Here is a 19,533-nt window from a genome sequence, read left to right on the forward strand (position 1 = left end):
CTAGCAAAGGGAAAAAGAAACCGTTAATGACAGAATAATATAAACACATTAGACAATATTTGGAAAAATAAGCACTTTTATTTTATTCCAGAGGCACCTCATGACCAAACAAACATTTTGAGTTAGCATAAATGCTAAAATTTGTATTTATATGGTATTTAACCAGCTCTGCTTTGGTGCAGACCCAAGAGGTCAGGCAGCCATAGAGACGGTTAACAAAACAAAAAGTTTCAGTATTGTGCAGAGGGGGAAAATTTAGGAGAATGACTAATTGCCCTGTCGTATCTCACAATGATGTCATGACCTAGCCATCTTTATATGTTCCACAAACATTCGATAAAAAGCAAACAGGCATTTTATCACCAGTGCAGTATAGAGAGAAAACCAGCAAGCGCAGAGCTCTTTACACAGATATATAGCTTGTGGTGCCCTCTAACCTCAGTGTACCACATAACAAAAGCCACAATGCTAGTTTATCAATGCTAAGACAGTTTTTTTTGGCTTGGGTATAAAAATATAGCTGTGAAAAATGATTATAAGAAAGAAAAACCCTGAAATGTATAAATCTTTGAATTACTACTAGTATAAATTTAATGGATGGTGGAAATCCAAGACAAAATCCTCTGTCTATAACAAGGCTATGTAAGTCCTCGAGCGCTTTCAAGGAAGTACCACAATCTTTTTCTCAAGTTTCTGCTGAGGGAAGATGAACCTCTTCATGACATCATCCAGCTCCTCCAGAGCAAGTTGAGCGTGGAGTACGGCCACCTCATCTGGATCCGACCGCACCACCCTCTTCAGAGCCCGATACAGCTCCAATAAAACATCCTCAAGAACCTGAAAAAGCAGAAGGGGAGAGAAAAACACTTAGTAAGCAGATGTACTGTTTTACTGTACAACTCAATGTGGGAAAAAGAACAAACGAAGAAGTACAGTATGTGTCTCATGAGGCAGATGGTCTCTTGACCTTATTCTTCACAGCAGGAGAGTGCTTTTGTGAGCAGTCAGCTGTTTTAACTTCACACTAAAAGGACACCAGGCGTTGTGACTTATGGTTTACCTGGACGAGCCATCTCATTACTTACTGCAACAGCTGTACCAAGTAATAACCGTTCCTCATACCAGAAGGACCTTTGTGAAGCTGCATCCTGGGAAACCCAACAGACGGTGATGACCAATATGACTTTGCACCCAGGCCAATGCCAAGGTGCATGCAAGGGACACAACCGCCTGAGCCTGTCTGGTAAATCCTGTCCTATAAAGTGCATGTGCAAATATTTCAAGACTCAGGGTACTAACTAGGGTGGACAATGGAGCTGTAAATCAGGGTCTCAAAAGTATCAAAAGGTCATTTGCAGCAGCAGTGACCAGTTCAGTCGGCTCTGAGGTCACTGGGATCAGTTCATGTGTGTGCATAGTGGGAGTTTAAGATGCGTTTTATGTGGAGAAACCCCCCAAAAAATTTCATGCGCTGCAAAGTCAAGTAGTAAAAGGGCAAAGTAGATGAAGATTTAGCAGCCTGACACATTTTGTGTGTCAACCTACCAACTAAATTCAATAAATACTTATCTAGAGGAATGTTATTGCAAAAAAAATAAAACATATAATTTTGTATAAAACAAAATTTAAAATAAGGGTAAAAGTACGCATATCCGAAAATATCTTGGCCAGGTGCAAGATCAAGGGGTATCATCAAAAAAAAAAAAAAAAATGGAAAAAAAGATCTGCACACAGTTTTTTTTTTTTTAAACGTTTGCCTGATGAAGGTCTTGGACCGAAGCGTTGCTACTTTTAAAAAAAAATATATTTTTTTTATAAAACAATTTGAAAAATACATATATATTTTCTGAATTTAATTGTATTATTTGTATTATATTTTTTTGTTTTGTTTTGACTTTGTTAAAATGTAATTATTTAAAGTAAGTAATTGTTTACTTATTATTTATTTGGGTTCATTTAGAGTTAGTTTTAATTTTCTCAAACAATAATAAAGCTGGACAAATCTGACAACTTGGATAAAATTATCAAGGTTTAAAATCATTCCATTAGAGGAAAATTATGTTTAACATAAGCGGTATCAAAGATCAAATATCTCCCTTTCATATCTCCTATGGCATTCTTGTGATTCATACCTCATTACACTACACAAAATATATTTAAATAAGTTAACTAGAATATGATTATCACACTGCATTATGGAAGAACAGAACTGTAGTCTGTAAAGTTTGAATGGCAATTAACTGCCAAGTCTGCTGACAACATCAAAAAACAAAAACATTTATCATCAATAAAACGTTGAAGTCAGTCAGTGGTGTGATTTATATGATCTTACAACAGGCTAAACATCTGTTAAAGATGGTTGCTAATAGTCCAATGGATCAGAGACTCCAAGTACGGTTACACAGCTCTGATTGGTTAATACAGTTACAGCTCTAACTCTAAACTTGTGATACATAATACTTTATAAAAGGGTTCAAAGCAAACTTCTAACCCTGCAAGTTCAATTTTATTACCTCATCCTGAACAGTTCATGTTATGGACATCAATACTTTTCAACTACGTCTTTGCAACAACACTCTTACATAGCAGGGACAATTTTTGTATGACCAAGGACAACCTTTTCTTCTGAAAAAAGTAAAAAAATAAATAAAATTCCTATGGCTTAGATGTATTCATTTTACTCATCATGTACCAAATGACCTGTAGGAGCTATTATCCAAAATGAAAGCCATCTTTGGGAAAGTGATCAGGGCCGTGGGAACAAGGGTGTCTGCTGATAGTAATGATTAGACAGAGCATTGGTTGTCTTACAGCAGGTGACCTCTAAATAAGAGAGCAGAAAATTACAGCTGCTGTTCATCAGTCCAGATGCTGGAAGAATTCCTCCCACTAAACACGTGTTGATCTGATGACACCAGATCGACAGACCTAACAACCTACTCTATAACCTCACAAACAAGACATATTCTGTAAACTCAAAGAATGTCTTTCTGTTTTCAGAATTATTCTGAAAAAAGTGGATGTCTTTGCACATTAATGATTTGAACTCAGAGATGGGATTTTACACCTTTAAAGGAATATTCCAAGTTAAAAACATGTTGTTGAATATGTTGTCTGTTTTTTTTTTTAATTTAATAAAAAAAAAGAAAGAAAATCAATAAAGCAATCATACAGAACCCAAATAAATGTTAAATAAATTACATAATTACACAGGTGTAATTAGCATGAGTAAAGTTACACTACCTTCCAACTTTTTTCAATGTTCTTGTACTTAAAAAATATATGCATACAAAAAGCCTTTTATATTCCTTTAATACTAGCAACTGCACAAATCACAAAATTTCATGATTAACTGATCACAAATACACTCACCTGAGTGGTTTTATCACTAAGGCCCCTAAGAACAAGAGTAATGACGTGGACCGCAGCTCTTCGAACCTCTGCTTCTTTGTCCGTCTTTATCAGGGCGGTGAGACACGTGCTCAGCTGCAGGAACCAGCACACAAACAGAGGTCAAATACAAAGGACGTACACAGGCCGCAAAGATCTGCAATGCTGTACTAGTTGATCTTAATGTCAATGCAGAGGGTCGATTGAGGTCTAAACACATGCACACGGGTTTGCAGAAGGCTAATCATCAAGACGGTGGAGAACAGCCTGTTGCAGACGGGCTCTTTCATGAATAAGCAGCCCAGTTAGTCACACTGACAGAGATGCTTATTCATGAAGATCTCTAGACCACTGCTGCAGCTCAGCCGCTTACAGTAGATTTTCTCAACAACCGTATGTACAAGCTCTGAAAAAATAAACAAACTGCTTTCCAACTGTGCAAAGCAGTCAAACATTTCATATATTGGCACAAGTTTTAAAGAATACTAGATCTGCATTTCCTAAAGGAAATATCAATGCTTGCAAGGCAGCAAAAGTATAATGTTAAAAGTCTCAGATAAGCTTTTATGATTTACTGCATAAAAATAGTTGCATTGTACTTTAGGGCTGGGTATCCATACAGATTGATTTGATTCTTGATTCACAAGTTCTCAAATCAATTTGATTAAATTCTGATCTATTTGGGTATATTTCACAAATTATTTAACAAATTAACCAGCTCACAAGTCATTTGAATCATGAACTGTACAAATGCTACACAAACACATTTGCATCAGCCACTGAAAAAAAAAAAAAAAAGAGTAAAAATACCAATCTTGAGATTTTAAAAAGATAGTTCACCCAAAAATGAAAATTCTGTCATTAATTACTCACCCTCATGTCATTCCAAACCCGTAAAGACCTTCATTTATCTTCGGAACACAAATTAAGAGATTTTTTGAATCGCTTTGTGAATAAAGTCGTTATTTTTGTTACATTTGCACACAAAAGTATTCTTGTAGCTTCATAAAATTAAGGCTGAACCACTGATGTCACATAGACTATTTAATGATGTCCTTACTACCTTTCTGGGCCTTGAATGTGGTAGTTTGTTGCTGTCTATCCAGAGTCAGAAAGCTCTCGGATTTCATCAAAAATATCTTAATTTGTGTTCCAAAGATGAACAAAGGTCTTACGGGTTTAGAACGACATGAGGGTGAGTAATTAATGACTTTTCATTTTTGGGTGAACTATATCCCTTTAAGAATGAACGAAAAGCATTATTTTTCTTCCGCTTTTCTGTTGGCTGTGTAAAAATCAACAACGCATAATCAACACATTCTGTGCCACTTTTACAGGCGGCTTTAAATTAAGTCACTATTTAAAAATCACAATCACAATTTAGAATGCAAATGAATTCAAGAAAGAAAACCAAACATAATTCAGTATGCAAATATTGTCACCGCTTTCAGTTTAAAATTGCAAATTCTAAAAATAAAATGTGATCATCTTGAATTGTAAAGATTCTAAAAATGGGACATTTTCATTTACAGTGCTTTTTTAAATTAGAGCATGCGTAATCGTTTGCTACATTAAGATTTGTAGTCAAGAAATTGATTTTAAAGAGCAAATCAGTGAAATTGATGCAGTTCAGGTTCATCCATCTATCACCCAGCTGCACTAGCAGAAATCCTGATCTCAGCACTAGACGTGGTAATCATGTGTAGAGAGACGTACATGTGTACACACACACACAGCTGTGCAGAGTAAAGAGAACGATGACATCAGACTAGAAGCAGCCTTGGGGGTCTGCTTAAAAAGAACTAATTACAGACTAAATGACACACAGAATCAGCTTTTCATCAGCTTGACTCTTTGTCTTGACTATTAGGTTTTGAATTCTAGAGTGGGACTACCTCTTGCGCCAGTGGTCCGAGGGAAAAGTTGAGAAGTTGACAGAGTTCACCCAAATTAGAGAGGCTGCTGGCACGCACACTACTGTCCTCGTCTCGTGTGCCGCTCAGAAACACACCAATCAGAGGGCGGCCATAGTGTGGAGCAAGATCACCTAAAAGATTAATGACAAGTTTTTGTTTTTTTATTTCTACCAATATATAAATACATACAGTCTTTAAATAATAAAAAATAAACAAATTCTTTCTAATACCACACATACAGTGCACTGGATGAGAGCTCCAGTCTGAACACACATCAAACACACACACACAAACACAAAGCTGAAGTCGCCACTCCTCTTCCAATCTCTTCATTTCAGTGTGAAAGTCTGAGAAAGTCCAAAGCACGTTCCTACAGCATGAGCAAAGTCACTAAACTGGGATTTTTTGGCTTATATGAAAAGGACTCCGATAAAAAAAAAAAAAAAAAGGCCTCCTCCTCACACTATTAGGTATTAGTGTAAGAGGAATTAGCATTCTTTATAGGAAATTAATAAGGATAAAACAAGACAAAAGCAATTAAAATGGCTGCCAGGTGGGTCCAGAGGGTCTTGCTATCCACAGCTGATTTTTCTGGCTCTGTTTGAGATATTACAAAACCTTCCAGAACCCATGTGCCAGGACCCTATTCAGACATGAATGTCCACTTCTTCAGCTGACCAATCCTCTAAACAGATTAAAAGAGCTTTAATGGCTATTGTGGGCTGGGGATCTACGAGAAAAAAAATAAAGTGTCTGAGGGGAGGAAAAAGAAAGCGGCAAGAAAAAGTGTACCATACACTTCTTTGATCCTGTGCTTCTTGTTAACTGAGGCCATCTGTCCAAGCCCCTTATTAAGTGACAGGTTTAATTAGAAACCAGAGGTACACTTCTGCAGGAAAAGGATTTTTTAAATTACGGACTGGATGTGTACATTTTGAAACAGTATGTTGTGGTTAGATATTTAGTTATTACAAAAATAAGGATTTCAGAGGAAAATCAGGAAATCAGTGTCCCATTAGATAATACTCATGGGCTGAAAATGTAAATTGAGCTCAAGTGTGCGAGTGAAGTGTGTGATGCCCCCTGCTGTGTGTGAAGGCGCTATGAATGTGACAGAGCTGTGAGATTCATTGTGCGGTTTCAGCGGACTGTAGCAGCTGTTGGGCTTTTTCAGAGCTCGGTCTGTTAGCGTTAAGGAGCCGGGCCAAGACGACATGTCTCAGACCCAGACTGAATGATCTCGAGACACAATGAATAACCACACACTTGTGTTGAGGATACGGCACTGCCCAGATCTGACAAACAGGTCCTGAAATGGAGCATGTTTATTAAAAGAAAGTGTTTTGAAAGAAATACAGAAAGAAAGAAAGACTACAGACAGACAGTGACTGTGCTCACCCATGGCCCTGCTGGCTCTCATTAAAACCTCGCCCACTTTGAGGCGTGTCTCTAGGGAGCGCTCCCTTTTGGGGGAACCGACAGTCGCCCCGGTCTGATACTCTCCCAGCAGTCTCTGCAGAATCTGTTCAGGAAAAGAGTCAGCCAACACTGCCAACCCTGAAACAGAAAAACGAAACAACAGCTTAGAAAAAAGACTGAACGTCTGACAGATCCTCTTTAAGACTGGATGAATAAAAACCACAACAGGCTGCCTGCCAGAGCATTAAAACCTTAACTCAGCTATTCCTCAATAGGGATAAAAAGGGTCGAGATGGTCCTGTATGACTATTTATGGACAAGAGGTGCAATCATATTGGTTCCAAACACAGCTGGTTTAGCTAATCAACCCAAAATAGATCACTCTAAATCTGTTTGCTGGCCCAGAAACAATATTCTTGTAAATCCCAAGGCTGTTCTTAAAATAACCTGAGATTGATCCAGTAATTTCTGAGAAAGACACATATACAAAGAAAATCCTCCACAACTGCTGATCAATATACGCTATTGTTCAAAAGTCTGAGGAAGAATTTTTTATATTTTTAAAAGAAGTCTCTTATGTTCACTAAGGCTGCATTTAACTAATCACAACACGGCAAAAACAGCAATATTATGAAATATTACAATTACAAATAACCGTTTTATATTAATATATTTTAAAATATAATTTATTCCTGTGATGGCAAAGCTAAAGTCAGCAGCCATTACTCCAGTGTCACATGATCCTTCAGAAATCATTCTAATATGCCGATTTTCTGCTCAACAAACATGTCTTTTTATTATCAATATTAAAAACATGTTCTTAATATATTTGTGTAAACCATGATACATTTTATCAGGATTATTTAATGAACAGAACCTTCAAAAGAACCACATATATTTGAAATAGAATGTTTTGTAACAACATAAACCTTTTGTCAATTTTGATCAATGTAATGTATATCCAAAAAATAATGGTAGTATATATATATATATATATATATATATATATATATATATATATATATATATAAATAATTGTTTTATTAGTTATTTAGTATGTATTAAATTCTATTCAGATTTAACAGATAAAACATAAGAACTACCATAATGACTACATTGATGAGCTCAGGAAATGGATGCGTTTTCTATTTATTATGGCAAAGCAAAGGTCTGGTCATTTAACAAGTGAAAGGTTTAACCGAATGTCTGTATTCCTTAAGAACGAGTAACGTGGGAGCTGAACACATATTATAATGTGCCGAGGTAAAGCTGACAGTGAGTTCTGTTGGCAAAGTAAATCAGGTCAATGTAATGTCTGTGCTTTACGCCTCCATTTACAAAAGTCATTCAACCACTCAAAACCAAGCTGTTCTATTATGTACCATCACAGCTACAAATAAATCAAATTTTGATATTAATTTCTAAAAAACATCAATAGACATGTAAAAAAATTTTTGGCAAATGCAGGTGTGATTGTCATATTTTGTTGAATTTCTAAGGAATTCAGGTTGATTTCTTTCTTAAACTAATCAATGAATTACCTTGAATGGCAGACAGATACACAAAGGAGTCTTCATGTTCCAGGTTTTCTAGAAAGAGCTGCAACACATTGAAATAATTCAGTGAAAGCTGAGTAAAGAATTAGGGCAGAGTTAATTAATTCCTTCGTCTAATTATCGCTGACAGTTTTTCAAGGAGCCATTAGCTCGGCTCTCAGCACGTTTACAGTAATGCAAATTAAAACATGTCTATGGCCTGCGGATTTAAGAGATTTAAATGAGTTCACGTGAGGTAAAGTGGTATGACTTGAGAGAGAATTAAAGAATAACTCAAATAAATTTCCAAAACATAATGAATGCATCAAAAGGGAAGGGAAAAAAAACTTAATCGACTTCCCGGAGGTACACATATATTACTGGATTACTGGGTGTTGTCACAGTTGTGATGCCTGTGTCCGTGCTTATGTGTGAATTGCTTGTATTTATGAAGCAATGGACACAGAAGAGGCTCTTATTACAGAGAATATTAGATGAGACACTGCAAAGCCACTCATCATAACTAGATCCCATGGGAGTCTTCAGGCGCCCTCAAGCTAGAGGTTTTACACACCAAACATCCCACCTCATTTATAAAACATGGTCTAGACCCTCACCCACCCTCAGAAACAGCACACAGGAGAAAGAGGAACATTGAAAATCACTGGCCCATATAAACAGTGTCACCCAGGGAAAAGTCTACGCATACCCCAAGAGAGATGTGTACGTGACACCTGGCTTTTAGCATCAGAGAGAATAATGCATACTGGGAGAATAAGTGTTTATCAGATACTATAATGATCACTGGCATCAAAGCACAACTCTAGAACTCAAAATGACCCAAAAAAACACTAAGGAGGAAATATTTTTTATAAACTAAATGCAAAGAAAATTCACCAGCCATTTAGAATAAACGGTAATAGATGAACTGGAAATGGTAAACAGGAATAAATAAATTTTATATATTTATAGAAATGTGTGGTCACAGGAAAATGTGAATATATGTGTTTTATATATATATATATATATACACACTGTCTCACTTACTGTTAGTAGTTTGTCCTTGTTCTGCAATGCCTCTTTGTCTCCATCTCTAACAGAGCGGGTCAGTGAACGCAGAGCTACAGCTCGAGTGGGCACATCCGGGTCACAGGCCTCCAGCAGGCACTCAGAGAAAGCTTTACTGGATGAGGGTTCAGAAATACCATAATTGGGTATTCCTCCAGTTGTCTTAACTTTAGGTGTTACACCAGAGTCTGTTGTATGTTTGGGATGTGAGACTGGTTGTGAGTGGTCCTGTTGTCTGGAAAGAACTCTAGATGACTGTGTACAAGCTGGTTGGGAGTTTGAACTGTGGCCCGCAGGTTGAGCAGGACTGTGCTGGGTGGCTGTTTTGGGGACAATTTTAGGGCGATAAGCTCCATGTGTGGCAATAGTGGCTTTCAGATCAGACGCCAGCTCCTGGATGACTGGCTCTGGATGCTGCTGGGAAATCTGTTCAAGTTGGGGCAACAGTTCACCCATTGACAAATAATCATCTGCAGTGAGCTGAAAGAAGATATACACAGGTACAAATTGGTAATAAATAATACATAAAAGGTCCACAAACATTTTTTTCCAACATCATTTACATTTAGTCATTTAGCAGATGTTTTTATTCAAAGTGACTTACAAATGAGGACAATAGAAGCAATCGAAACCAACAAAAGAGCAATAATATGTAAATGCTAGTATGACAAGTCTTGGTTAGTCTAACGCAGTACACGTAGCAAGGTTTTTTTATTAATTAATTAATTTATTTTTAATAAATAAAAAGAAAACAAGTAGATAGAATTGGAAAAGAATAGAGAATGCTAGTGTTAGAGGGTCCATTTTTTCAAGATTTTTAAAATCAAGATTTCAGTTTGAAATTTGCGCATAAATTTGGACTGTCAATTTATTGCAATTTTTAAACCAGATTCATTTAATAATATGCCGATTCGTTAATTACTAATTATGACATCAATGTTGCTAGGTACCTCTCCAAATGAATATTATTCAACATCGTTATTATTATTATTATTATTATTATTATATTTTTAATTTATTTATTATTTTGCCTTTTTTGCATTTTTCAAATAATTAATCACACCAAATTAACTCTATATAAAGTATATAATTACAAGTATAGAGTAGTATGGTGTTTCTTTTACATTTTTCACCATTTGAATTACCTTTCGAATTTTATGCAGTTCTTTAAAAAATAAATAAATAAATGTTGTGGTGCGACAAACAAATTTTCACATTTTTCAAATGAAATTACTCAATTAATATGCAGTCATAAAAATTACATATGTAATAACTACACAAAAATAGAACCTTTTTGTTAACAATAGTTTCTGACTAAGTGTAGCATGCAACACTGCTGGACTAAATGTGACCCTGGACCACAAAACCAGTCTTAAGTGCCAATTTTTTCGAAATTGAGATTCATACATCATCTGAAAGCTGAACAAATAAGCTTTCCATCGATGTATGTTTTGTTAGGATCGGACAATATTTGGCTGAGATACAACTATTTGAAAATCTGGAATCTGAGGGAGCAAAAAAATTTAAATATTGAGAAAATCGCCTTTAAAGTTGTCCAAATGAATTCTTAGCAATGCATATTACTAATCAAAAATGATGTTTTGATATATTTACAGTAGTAAATTTACACAATATCTTCATGGAATATGATCTTTACTTAATATACTAATAATTTTGACCCATACGGTGTATTTTTGGCTATTGCTACAAACCCCAGCAACTTAAGACTGGTTTTGTGGTCCGGGGTCACAAATGCAGAATTAAACTGCAAGATGTCAGCTCTTCAAAAATGCAGCAAACTGCTTTTTTCTAGGAAAATTCTCACAGTAGAGTAAGCAAAGGGCAGCAGCAAAATGTATAATAATACACTACCTCAGCAGCTCCAGAAAGTAGAGTGGCCACAAGCCCCATTCCCATACTGAGAGTCTGACTCTCGACTGGGCTGTCAGTGCCACGCTCCAGACTAACACATGCCCTCTGCAGCATGGATACTATGAACCCAACCACCTGTATGCAGAAAGAGCAATGTATTGCTGGCATATAAATGTCACACCTTCTCTTAGTATCACTACATAAAGTAGCACAACTGATGAAATAGCAAAACTGTGCCAAGAGAGTCTCATACTGGTGTCCTAAATAACCCTCAGCGAAGATATTCATTGTTGTGAGTTAAGTGGAACAGATCTGGCCAGGAAATCATGTGCTCTATTTTTAGATGGCCCATGTTTCCCCCATTAAAACCTCAATCGAATAAGAAAAAACAAAATGATAAAACAGCTTAAAAGATTTTAAAAGGAAGAGAAGAGAGGGAATCGTTTCATATGCTTAAATAACATTGTTTGCACAATCTCTTCTATATCACACCTGAGTGGGCTTGCGGAGCAGCTGTGTGTATGGAAGACCTTCACACATGATGGCCAACACCTGCAGTAGAGCCAGTCTCTGTCCATGTCCACTCACACGCCCCAGCAGGTGCTGCTCTAACTCCAGCAGGGTCATAGGTGAGGTGTCCACTTCCTGCTCAACCTCCTCCTGCTCAGCAGCCACAGCAGTTAAATCCTAGAAACAGCACGAAACAGGCATATCAGATGTTGAATGAGGTTTCACCACAGTGTAGCATGCTAAAAAAAATATCTGGTGATCTCAGCATCCACTTTCAAATTCAAACCACTTTCACAGCATCCACAAAAGTCAGTTTATTTAGAGAACTCTGAAAATGAAAATTCCAAATCTTTAAGGAAGCAGATACTGTTTCCTAGAAAATGTCTACATTTTGAGGCATTCTTGAAGCCCCAATTTTTGCTTTAGAGTCATAAAAAACAGCTTTAGTTTGTCTAATGTGTTATAGTTTGGAGCAGCAGTTACAAATGTTGAGCTACATTGGAAACCAAGGGGTCAGCACCTGCAGCAGCAGTAGAAAAAACTCTCCAGGCAGGTCACTGTCCTTCATCTCTCCAAATAACTGCACCAGACACTGCACTCTCCACTGCTCACCAGAGACCTTCTCATACAGGGCGTCTTCTTCATCACTGCCAAGACGCACAGAAAGAGAGACAGGTAATGATAATGATTTGATAAGCTTTGCTACATACACTGCCATTCAAAGCTTTCTTATGCTCATCAACGCAGCATTTATTTAATCAAAAATACAATAAAAATATTGTGAATTATATTTGAAAATATAATTTATTTCTGTGATGGCAAAGCTGTATTTTCAATACTCCAGTCTTCAGTGTCACAAATTCCTTCAGAAAATATTCTAATATGCTGATCTGGTGCATGAAAGAATTATGCATATTACAGAAGTTTTAAAAACTTGCTAAGCCCACATTTTGGAAAGGGTAATTCAGGGTAGCTGATGGTTGAATTTTTACTGATATCCTATAATTCATGCTTAATTTAAAGAAAGCAAATAAGATGCACACAAAGTTACTGAAATCCAAATTCATCACTAAGCATTTAAAAACATGCATTGTTCGTTTCAAAGCTCTCTGTTTATTTTGGAGTTAACAAAAGAGGCATCTAGCTAATCGAGGTAGCCTGACTCATATATTACAATTCTCCACAAAACAGTACATAATTGTTGTTGGATTCTCAGTTAATAATACCTGATAGGTTCTCTGACTGTAAGTCTGGCCCCTCCTTCACTGCCAGGCGAGAACTGAAAGCTGTGTCTGACTCCACTCACTTCTCCCAGCAGTCCACACAGACGTTTCAGCTGCGAAAGAGCAATCGAGTGCTCTGAGTGAGACAGAAACCATATCAGGATCTCCTGACATGATGTGCTATAAGGAACAACCACTTTTAGTCCAAACATATAATGTTTTATAAATACTTCAGCCATAAATTCAGAATGCGCACTGACCGTAAATGAGATACATTCTGTTTGGTGAAGCAAAAGAGACTGAACAGTGTTGAGATGACATCTGCTAGAGCTTTCAGCAGCACTTCTGATGGACTGTTACCCACCACACAAATCTGACCAGAATGAAACACCACTCTTATGTAAATGATGATATTGCAGTTTCATTGTTTTTACTTAATATAATTGATGATATCGTACTTAAGCAATACAGAATGCTTTGCTTACTTTATATACATCCTCAATACAGCGAGTCAGCTCCCACTCCTGCACTACATCCTGGGATAGGTCATCTCCTGCAAAAGCTTATCAGTTAATTTTATAGTGCTCAAAAGACTACATGCTTTGCATTTATTTTAGGCCTGTGTACTGAGACAAACATTAGCAACTTGATGCAGCTTTATCACTCAGTCAGAACACAACAACCTATATCAATCAGCCACTAAAGAATGCTTAACCAGTCTCCTAACACAAATACTAACCAGTTCCCTCTGCACAGTGGTGAAGAGGGGAGAGAAGAGGAAAGAGCAGGAATCGCCGTGCAAATTCAGGCCGATCTTGGACCATGATGAGTGCCGCCCTGGTGGCCACTCTCTGGAACTGCTGTGCAGTCAGCTTGTCTTTAAAATGCAGAAGCTCAACAACCTAAATCCAGTGACGTTACATACCATAATTAGAGTCAATCTTAGACGATCTGCATAGATTTTTAGGAAACTGATAACAATACATTGTTATTATATGACTATTACTATGTTTTGCAAACCAAACAAAACTTTAAATCACTTTTATGGCAATAATGCACTACCTGTGGACACACTTGACTGTAATAACTCTCAGCAGAGAGGGACTGTTGAGGACAGGCGGCAAGGATCTTGGCCACAGCATCACATTTCCTCCAGTCAGAGTCGCCACCTGCTGGTCAGAAATGTGAAACACGGGCAAAAAAAGAAAACCACATCAAATCACATGATAAATCCACTGGAAACACATTGGGAATTTTTAGTCATGTACTGGATGAAAATATACATGTTTTCCACCACCATTCAAAAAATTATGATTCCATAACTTGGCTGAATCTGCTGACACTGTGCTGTTTACAGAATATGCAAAACACACTCATTGCCATGTCTCCTATTTTTAGGTCTATCCATTCTAACCCAGGCATCTACCCTGGAGGTAATTGTCGGAAGAGACAGGACACAGTTCCAGGATATTGCATTTCATTAAAATTTGTGGACAACAAAAAAATGAGAGCAGGAACACCGGTGGCAATGTATTTGCAAATGTATTTATAATCATGCATAAGGTATAAAGGACAAATAGATTACCAATTATGTGTAACAGTCATAAATGATTAAAAAAGTAAATAAAAGTGTATTTATAGACATTTTAAATGTTTTAAAAAATTTATTATTTTTAACCATTTTTTAGTAAATATACTATATTTGGGTTGCATCACTGAACGAGTGTAGAAACAAGTTTTGAGGTCAGTAACAAAATAAATGGCTGGCATAATGTTCTTATTAATCATTTAAATTAATAATAGCAAATAAAGCAAACAAAAAAATTCCTGAAATTTACTAAAAACTTATTTGCCATCTGATCTCTTCAATTCAGCCTTACCTCCGGTCCCCTCTAGGATGGCCCTCACCACTGCCTGGACGCCTTGTGGTTGCATTAACCTGTCAGAAAGCAACTGTCCGCACAGTCGTCTCATCCACGCGGGAGCTTGAGTTAGAGCCTTGCCTCCACCTCTGGAACCTGATGATGCCTACAGCAAATCACAGATTACACATGACATGCCTCCATCAAGTCACACAAACACTAACACATCAGAAAAGAATACAGGAAGATAGTGGGCAAAACACACCTGTTTAGGACCCCCTTGCAGAACAAGCAGCTCTTTGATGACGATTGGCTGATACACTTTCCCAAGAAGATTGTGGAGTGCTTCTTTGCAGGACTTGCGCTCCTCTACCGTTAACCCCTGTGGTAGATAAGCAAGGCCGAAATTGTTAAAACATTTAGCTTTGGCCATCATGAAACATGAAAGAGTGACCTACAGGATTTGCAAACCTACTTTTTGAATTTTGATATCATACCAATGAGTTTTCCTATCATTCTTATAGCATAAGATTTTTTAAAATTATATTTTTATAATTTTCTAAATATAATTTAGTTATTATAATAAGTTATTTTAGTAATATTCATATACTATTATAGTATTTATTTATATTTTGAATTAGCTTTCATTTTTATATTTTAAGTTTAGTTCGTTTCCTTTTCTCATTTTATTTCTCTATAGCCTTTATATTTATTTCAGTTTTAGTTTTGTAATAATTTTAGTTATTAATTTTAGTACTTCAACTTAAATTTCTTTAATTTAATTAGTTGCCAATGCAGCATTTCTCATTTCCATTTCAGTTTTTCATCTAATATTTGTATTTTTATATTAATCTTTATTTCAATTAACAAAAAGAATTGAGATAGTTTTATTTTATTTTTGGTTTAGTTTTTAGCTAAATAGTTACTATTTATATTTTTGGGTTTTAGTCATTTTAGTACTTTAACAAACTTATTTCAGTTAGCTGCCAAGTCAACATTTCTAACTTTCTTTTAAGTTTTATAAGTTGTTCATTGATATATATTTCTAATTCAGGGTTAACTAAAACTATTAAAATTAACATTTTTCATTACTGTTCTCCAGTCTTGGAACAATTTTAAATTTCCCTGATAAATCCAGATTTTCCATGGTTTTAGAAACCCCAGACCTAAAGTGAGACTATAGGATAAAGTGGTCAAAAAAAGGATTAAATATTTGTGTATTTTTACCTTATTGCTCTTTGTACCATCTCCTTCAGGGCGCTGGGGTCGATATGCTAACTGACACAGAGCTGCCATGATGTCACCTAAATGGCGTGTAAACACAGGTGTTGCTAGTGATGACAGTGCAGACACCTCCAGAAGCACATTAGTGGTGTTAAGTAAACGCCGTTCCCCTGCAGGGGCCACATCGTGTCGGACTGCCCCCTCCACTGCTGCCCCGAAAGCTGAGCGCAGCCCCAGGGCCACCCCTACACCAGGAGCTAAATATGGACACAGACCCAGTGTGACCACAAACTGCAGCACAGTGCCCAGTGTCTTTTGCTGGGCCACACTGAGAACATCTGGAGGAAGCGGTGGAGCTGCTTCAGGGGTCGCAGGATTTGGTGCAGTAGGATTCTGGTGAAAGGCTTCCAGGAGGCGGTTGAGGTGACGTGCCAGGCAGAGCAATAAGAGAAGACATTGCTGGACAAAGCTCCAGGTTAGGTCATCCGTATCACTGCACACCCATGTGATGTCTTTTCTGACCTCCTCCAGAAGTTGTCGGGCTTCCTCCAGCACTTCACCCCCAGACATGTGCTCCTGAAGCTCTGACAGGTTCCTCTGGAGAGCCGACACAAGGGCTGTTTGTGTGCTTTGAACATCGCTCAATTGAGCCTCTAAAAAAAGAGTGTGCGTCCATCATTGCATGCAATCACTATTTAAAAAATGTGCAAAACATATATATCACACAAACATGCATGACTTCCTTTCTTACGTGAAGCAGAATATTAGATGTTGGGCAGAATGACAGTCAACATTCAATTGTTAAGTTATAGAAAATATATAATATATTCTGAAAAGTTAACAGTGAGCCGAGTCTTACTTACCTACCTAAATATCTGCCTGACATCTAAAGAAAGAAAGTCATACACTTTTGGAATAACATAAGGATGAGAAAGCAGCTAATAATATTTTTTTTCTCTTAACATGCGACTGCGAGTAACGTTCATGTTTCTGCCAGACTGCACTAGACTGACTTTAGCCAACAACACAGAAAATTGTGCTTTGACACTTTTTACCACGATTGTCATATATTTTTTCTTACCTCGAATAGGTTTCGTTAATATACTGAGAGACTTTATTAGTGCTGTGGTCATTTTCATTCACACTGCAATGTGTTGTCTACAAATATTTTGTCGCACTGCTTTAACGTGGTACGGTAGAAGTCTTTCAAAATAAAAGTCCGACAAATTAAAAGCCCATCTCTCTCTTTCTTTCTCTCTCTATATATATTACACTGCCAATCATTTTTACGACAATTATCATCCACATTTTAAATTTTAAGGAAATCTCTGTAATGTCAAAGGAGGTTAGTTATTATACTATAGCCTATTATACTTCTGCTTAAAGGCACTAAAACAAATGCTACCATAATTTATAAACACTTTAATTTAACTAATAGGCCATATTAGTATTTTTTGCAAAACCGTATTCAGAAGAATGCTATTATTTATTTATTCATTCATTCTGTGGTAAAATATCATTCAGGTGCATTTGAAATGTACCCACAGAGGAATTTACAGATAAGGACAAATGAATGAGTAAAGATCAGCATAGACTTTATTTTTGTTTTACACAACGTGAACATAATACCATCTGGACAAAATGCAAAGTTGAGGAAAAAAACATACAAATACATTTTATCGTTATCACTGAAACAGACTTAATATAACCATTCCTGTCACTGACAGAGCTGAATTTCACACCCGATTCAAACAAGGACAGGTAGGCGCAAGATCAAAAGTTCACATATTTGCATAATTGCATAATAACAGTTAAATAAATAGTAAATAAGTTATTATCATATAAATAAATAAAATCTAAATAAAGTAGTGTTTTACAGTAATACAAATACATCTTCCTTTCAAGAAAGATTGTTGGTTTGTAAGCTTAAAAAATAAACCATGTGACACATGCAACCTTTCAGCTTATAAATATAAGCATATCAAACAATGTAAGTACCTTTTCAAAAATTGCATTTTAAAACAAACACGACATGGTACATGAGACACGTCTCTACAATTTTGGTCTATATAGTATTATCCCCTCTTACTGCTGAGGAACTGAATTGGGCACCGCACAGGTACAGCCTACAGTCACTGACACAAGTTTATACTCTAAGGAGTATTTTTTCGGGTCAGACGGGCAAGGAACCTTCTTCAGGAATAAGCGAGTTTGCTTCACAGGCACTGAGTTGTAGGTCCTATTTTCAACCCCGTTAATGATACATCCATCACACAGACACTCTGCCTCCTCGTATTTGGAGGGATACATGTCTGTATTTTCCACTGTTCTGAAAATACAAGGGACAAAGGTACATTATTCATGTAGCAAGTCGCTGAAATTGGTTAAATAGCCTAGATATCACATTTACACACGTTTTATTTTATGATTTTGTATTATTGTTTAAACACTAGCCTACTAAACATGCCTCATAATGCTTTCGACAGCCTTGATTCTGAAGGCCTTTTCCCGCTTCATTTTTTTTCCAAAATAAACTTACTAATAAAAAAACATAGGCTACACACAGCCAGCTTCAGGGGTTAACTGCAACATTACATACTTTCTTTTGAAGCAAAAAAAAATAATATATATATATATATATATAAAAGGTTTTGAAAATGAGAGAAAAATAGAAGTAGGCTATAAAACTCTTATGAGGCAACTACGCAGCGCACAAAAACGACGATACAATATTAAACTGTTTATGAAGGTCTATATTAAAGCATCAAATGAAATATATTTGAAGTTTACTGCAAAATAGCCAAACAACTAAATCAATAAATGTTTAAGATCATAGGAAGGACGGTTCGATTACGTTATCTGCAATGCCTCGCTGTAGGGTAAATTTGCTGCTGAGGTTTTTGCAGGGTTCTGATTTCTATGGTATTGTTAAAATGCGTGATTTCGAGAGCTATATCTACCTTATCCGCCAGGGGGACAGTGAGCGATCATTGAGCGCTGCAGATGAAGACCGAACGAAATCTTCACAGGAGTTCGCCGTGTGCCGGACGCGCCGGAGAGGATGGTGTCTGTGTGGGTGGTGCAAAGACTGAAGTAGCTTGTTGTGAATCTTGCTGAACCCATGTTCACATTCACTGAAACATCCCAGATTCTTTCCTTTCACGATGCTCTCCGACAACAAGAAGAAACATATTCCAAAAAACAGCGGAGACTGCAAAATAAACAGATAAATAGACAAAATAAGCAGAGCGCAAAAACCATATTATACATTAAGATATCCATTATTTCGTAAAATATGTAGCCTACGTACATAAAACTTTTTTTTTTCTACTTACCCACATAATTTGTTCAAGGTTTATTATTAAAAACTCGCAGTGATGCTCAAGTTTAGTGCTCAGGTTGTGTCGGGCCTGACTTTTATACTTTTTCTGCACTGGTTACGCGAATTTATACCTGTTGTAGCCGATCCATCATCAGGGAAAATCCGAACGTATGAGGAAATAGTAATAAATAT

The 19,533-nt window shown here is 36.6% G+C and overlaps 2 protein-coding genes across 3 annotated transcripts; both read right to left on the reverse strand.

The window, feature by feature from the left end:
• Positions 1 to 58: 58 nt before the first annotated feature.
• On the reverse strand, positions 59 to 17,241 carry tango6 (transport and golgi organization 6 homolog (Drosophila)). 2 transcript variants are annotated; one of them, XM_058751512.1, is made up of 18 exons: positions 17,101 to 17,241; positions 16,023 to 16,672; positions 15,061 to 15,177; positions 14,814 to 14,961; positions 13,996 to 14,102; positions 13,673 to 13,835; positions 13,419 to 13,486; positions 13,194 to 13,306; positions 12,937 to 13,113; positions 12,231 to 12,357; positions 11,693 to 11,887; positions 11,201 to 11,335; positions 9,308 to 9,808; positions 8,267 to 8,324; positions 6,705 to 6,863; positions 5,286 to 5,437; positions 3,373 to 3,486; positions 59 to 837 (listed from the first exon to the last, which is right to left on the reverse strand). In XM_058751512.1, the coding sequence occupies exons 1-18, from the start codon at positions 17,156 to 17,158 to the stop codon at positions 661 to 663; spliced, it is 3,219 nt and encodes a 1,072-aa protein (XP_058607495.1). In that variant the 5' UTR covers positions 17,159 to 17,241; the 3' UTR covers positions 59 to 660. The 2 variants fall into 2 exon arrangements, with proteins under 2 accessions (XP_058607495.1, XP_058607494.1); XM_058751511.1 differs by having other exon boundaries at positions 13,996 to 14,105.
• A 410-nt stretch (positions 17,242 to 17,651) lies between these two features.
• On the reverse strand, positions 17,652 to 19,485 carry il17c (interleukin 17c). Its single transcript, XM_058751925.1, has 3 exons — positions 19,355 to 19,485; positions 18,980 to 19,230; positions 17,652 to 18,348 (listed from the first exon to the last, which is right to left on the reverse strand). The coding sequence occupies exons 1-3, from the start codon at positions 19,358 to 19,360 to the stop codon at positions 18,105 to 18,107; spliced, it is 501 nt and encodes a 166-aa protein (XP_058607908.1). The 5' UTR covers positions 19,361 to 19,485; the 3' UTR covers positions 17,652 to 18,104.
• Positions 19,486 to 19,533: the final 48 nt, after the last annotated feature.

This window comes from Onychostoma macrolepis, chromosome 18, assembly GCF_012432095.1.
Source record: "Onychostoma macrolepis isolate SWU-2019 chromosome 18, ASM1243209v1, whole genome shotgun sequence".
Taxonomy (NCBI): Eukaryota; Metazoa; Chordata; class Actinopteri; order Cypriniformes; family Cyprinidae; genus Onychostoma; species Onychostoma macrolepis.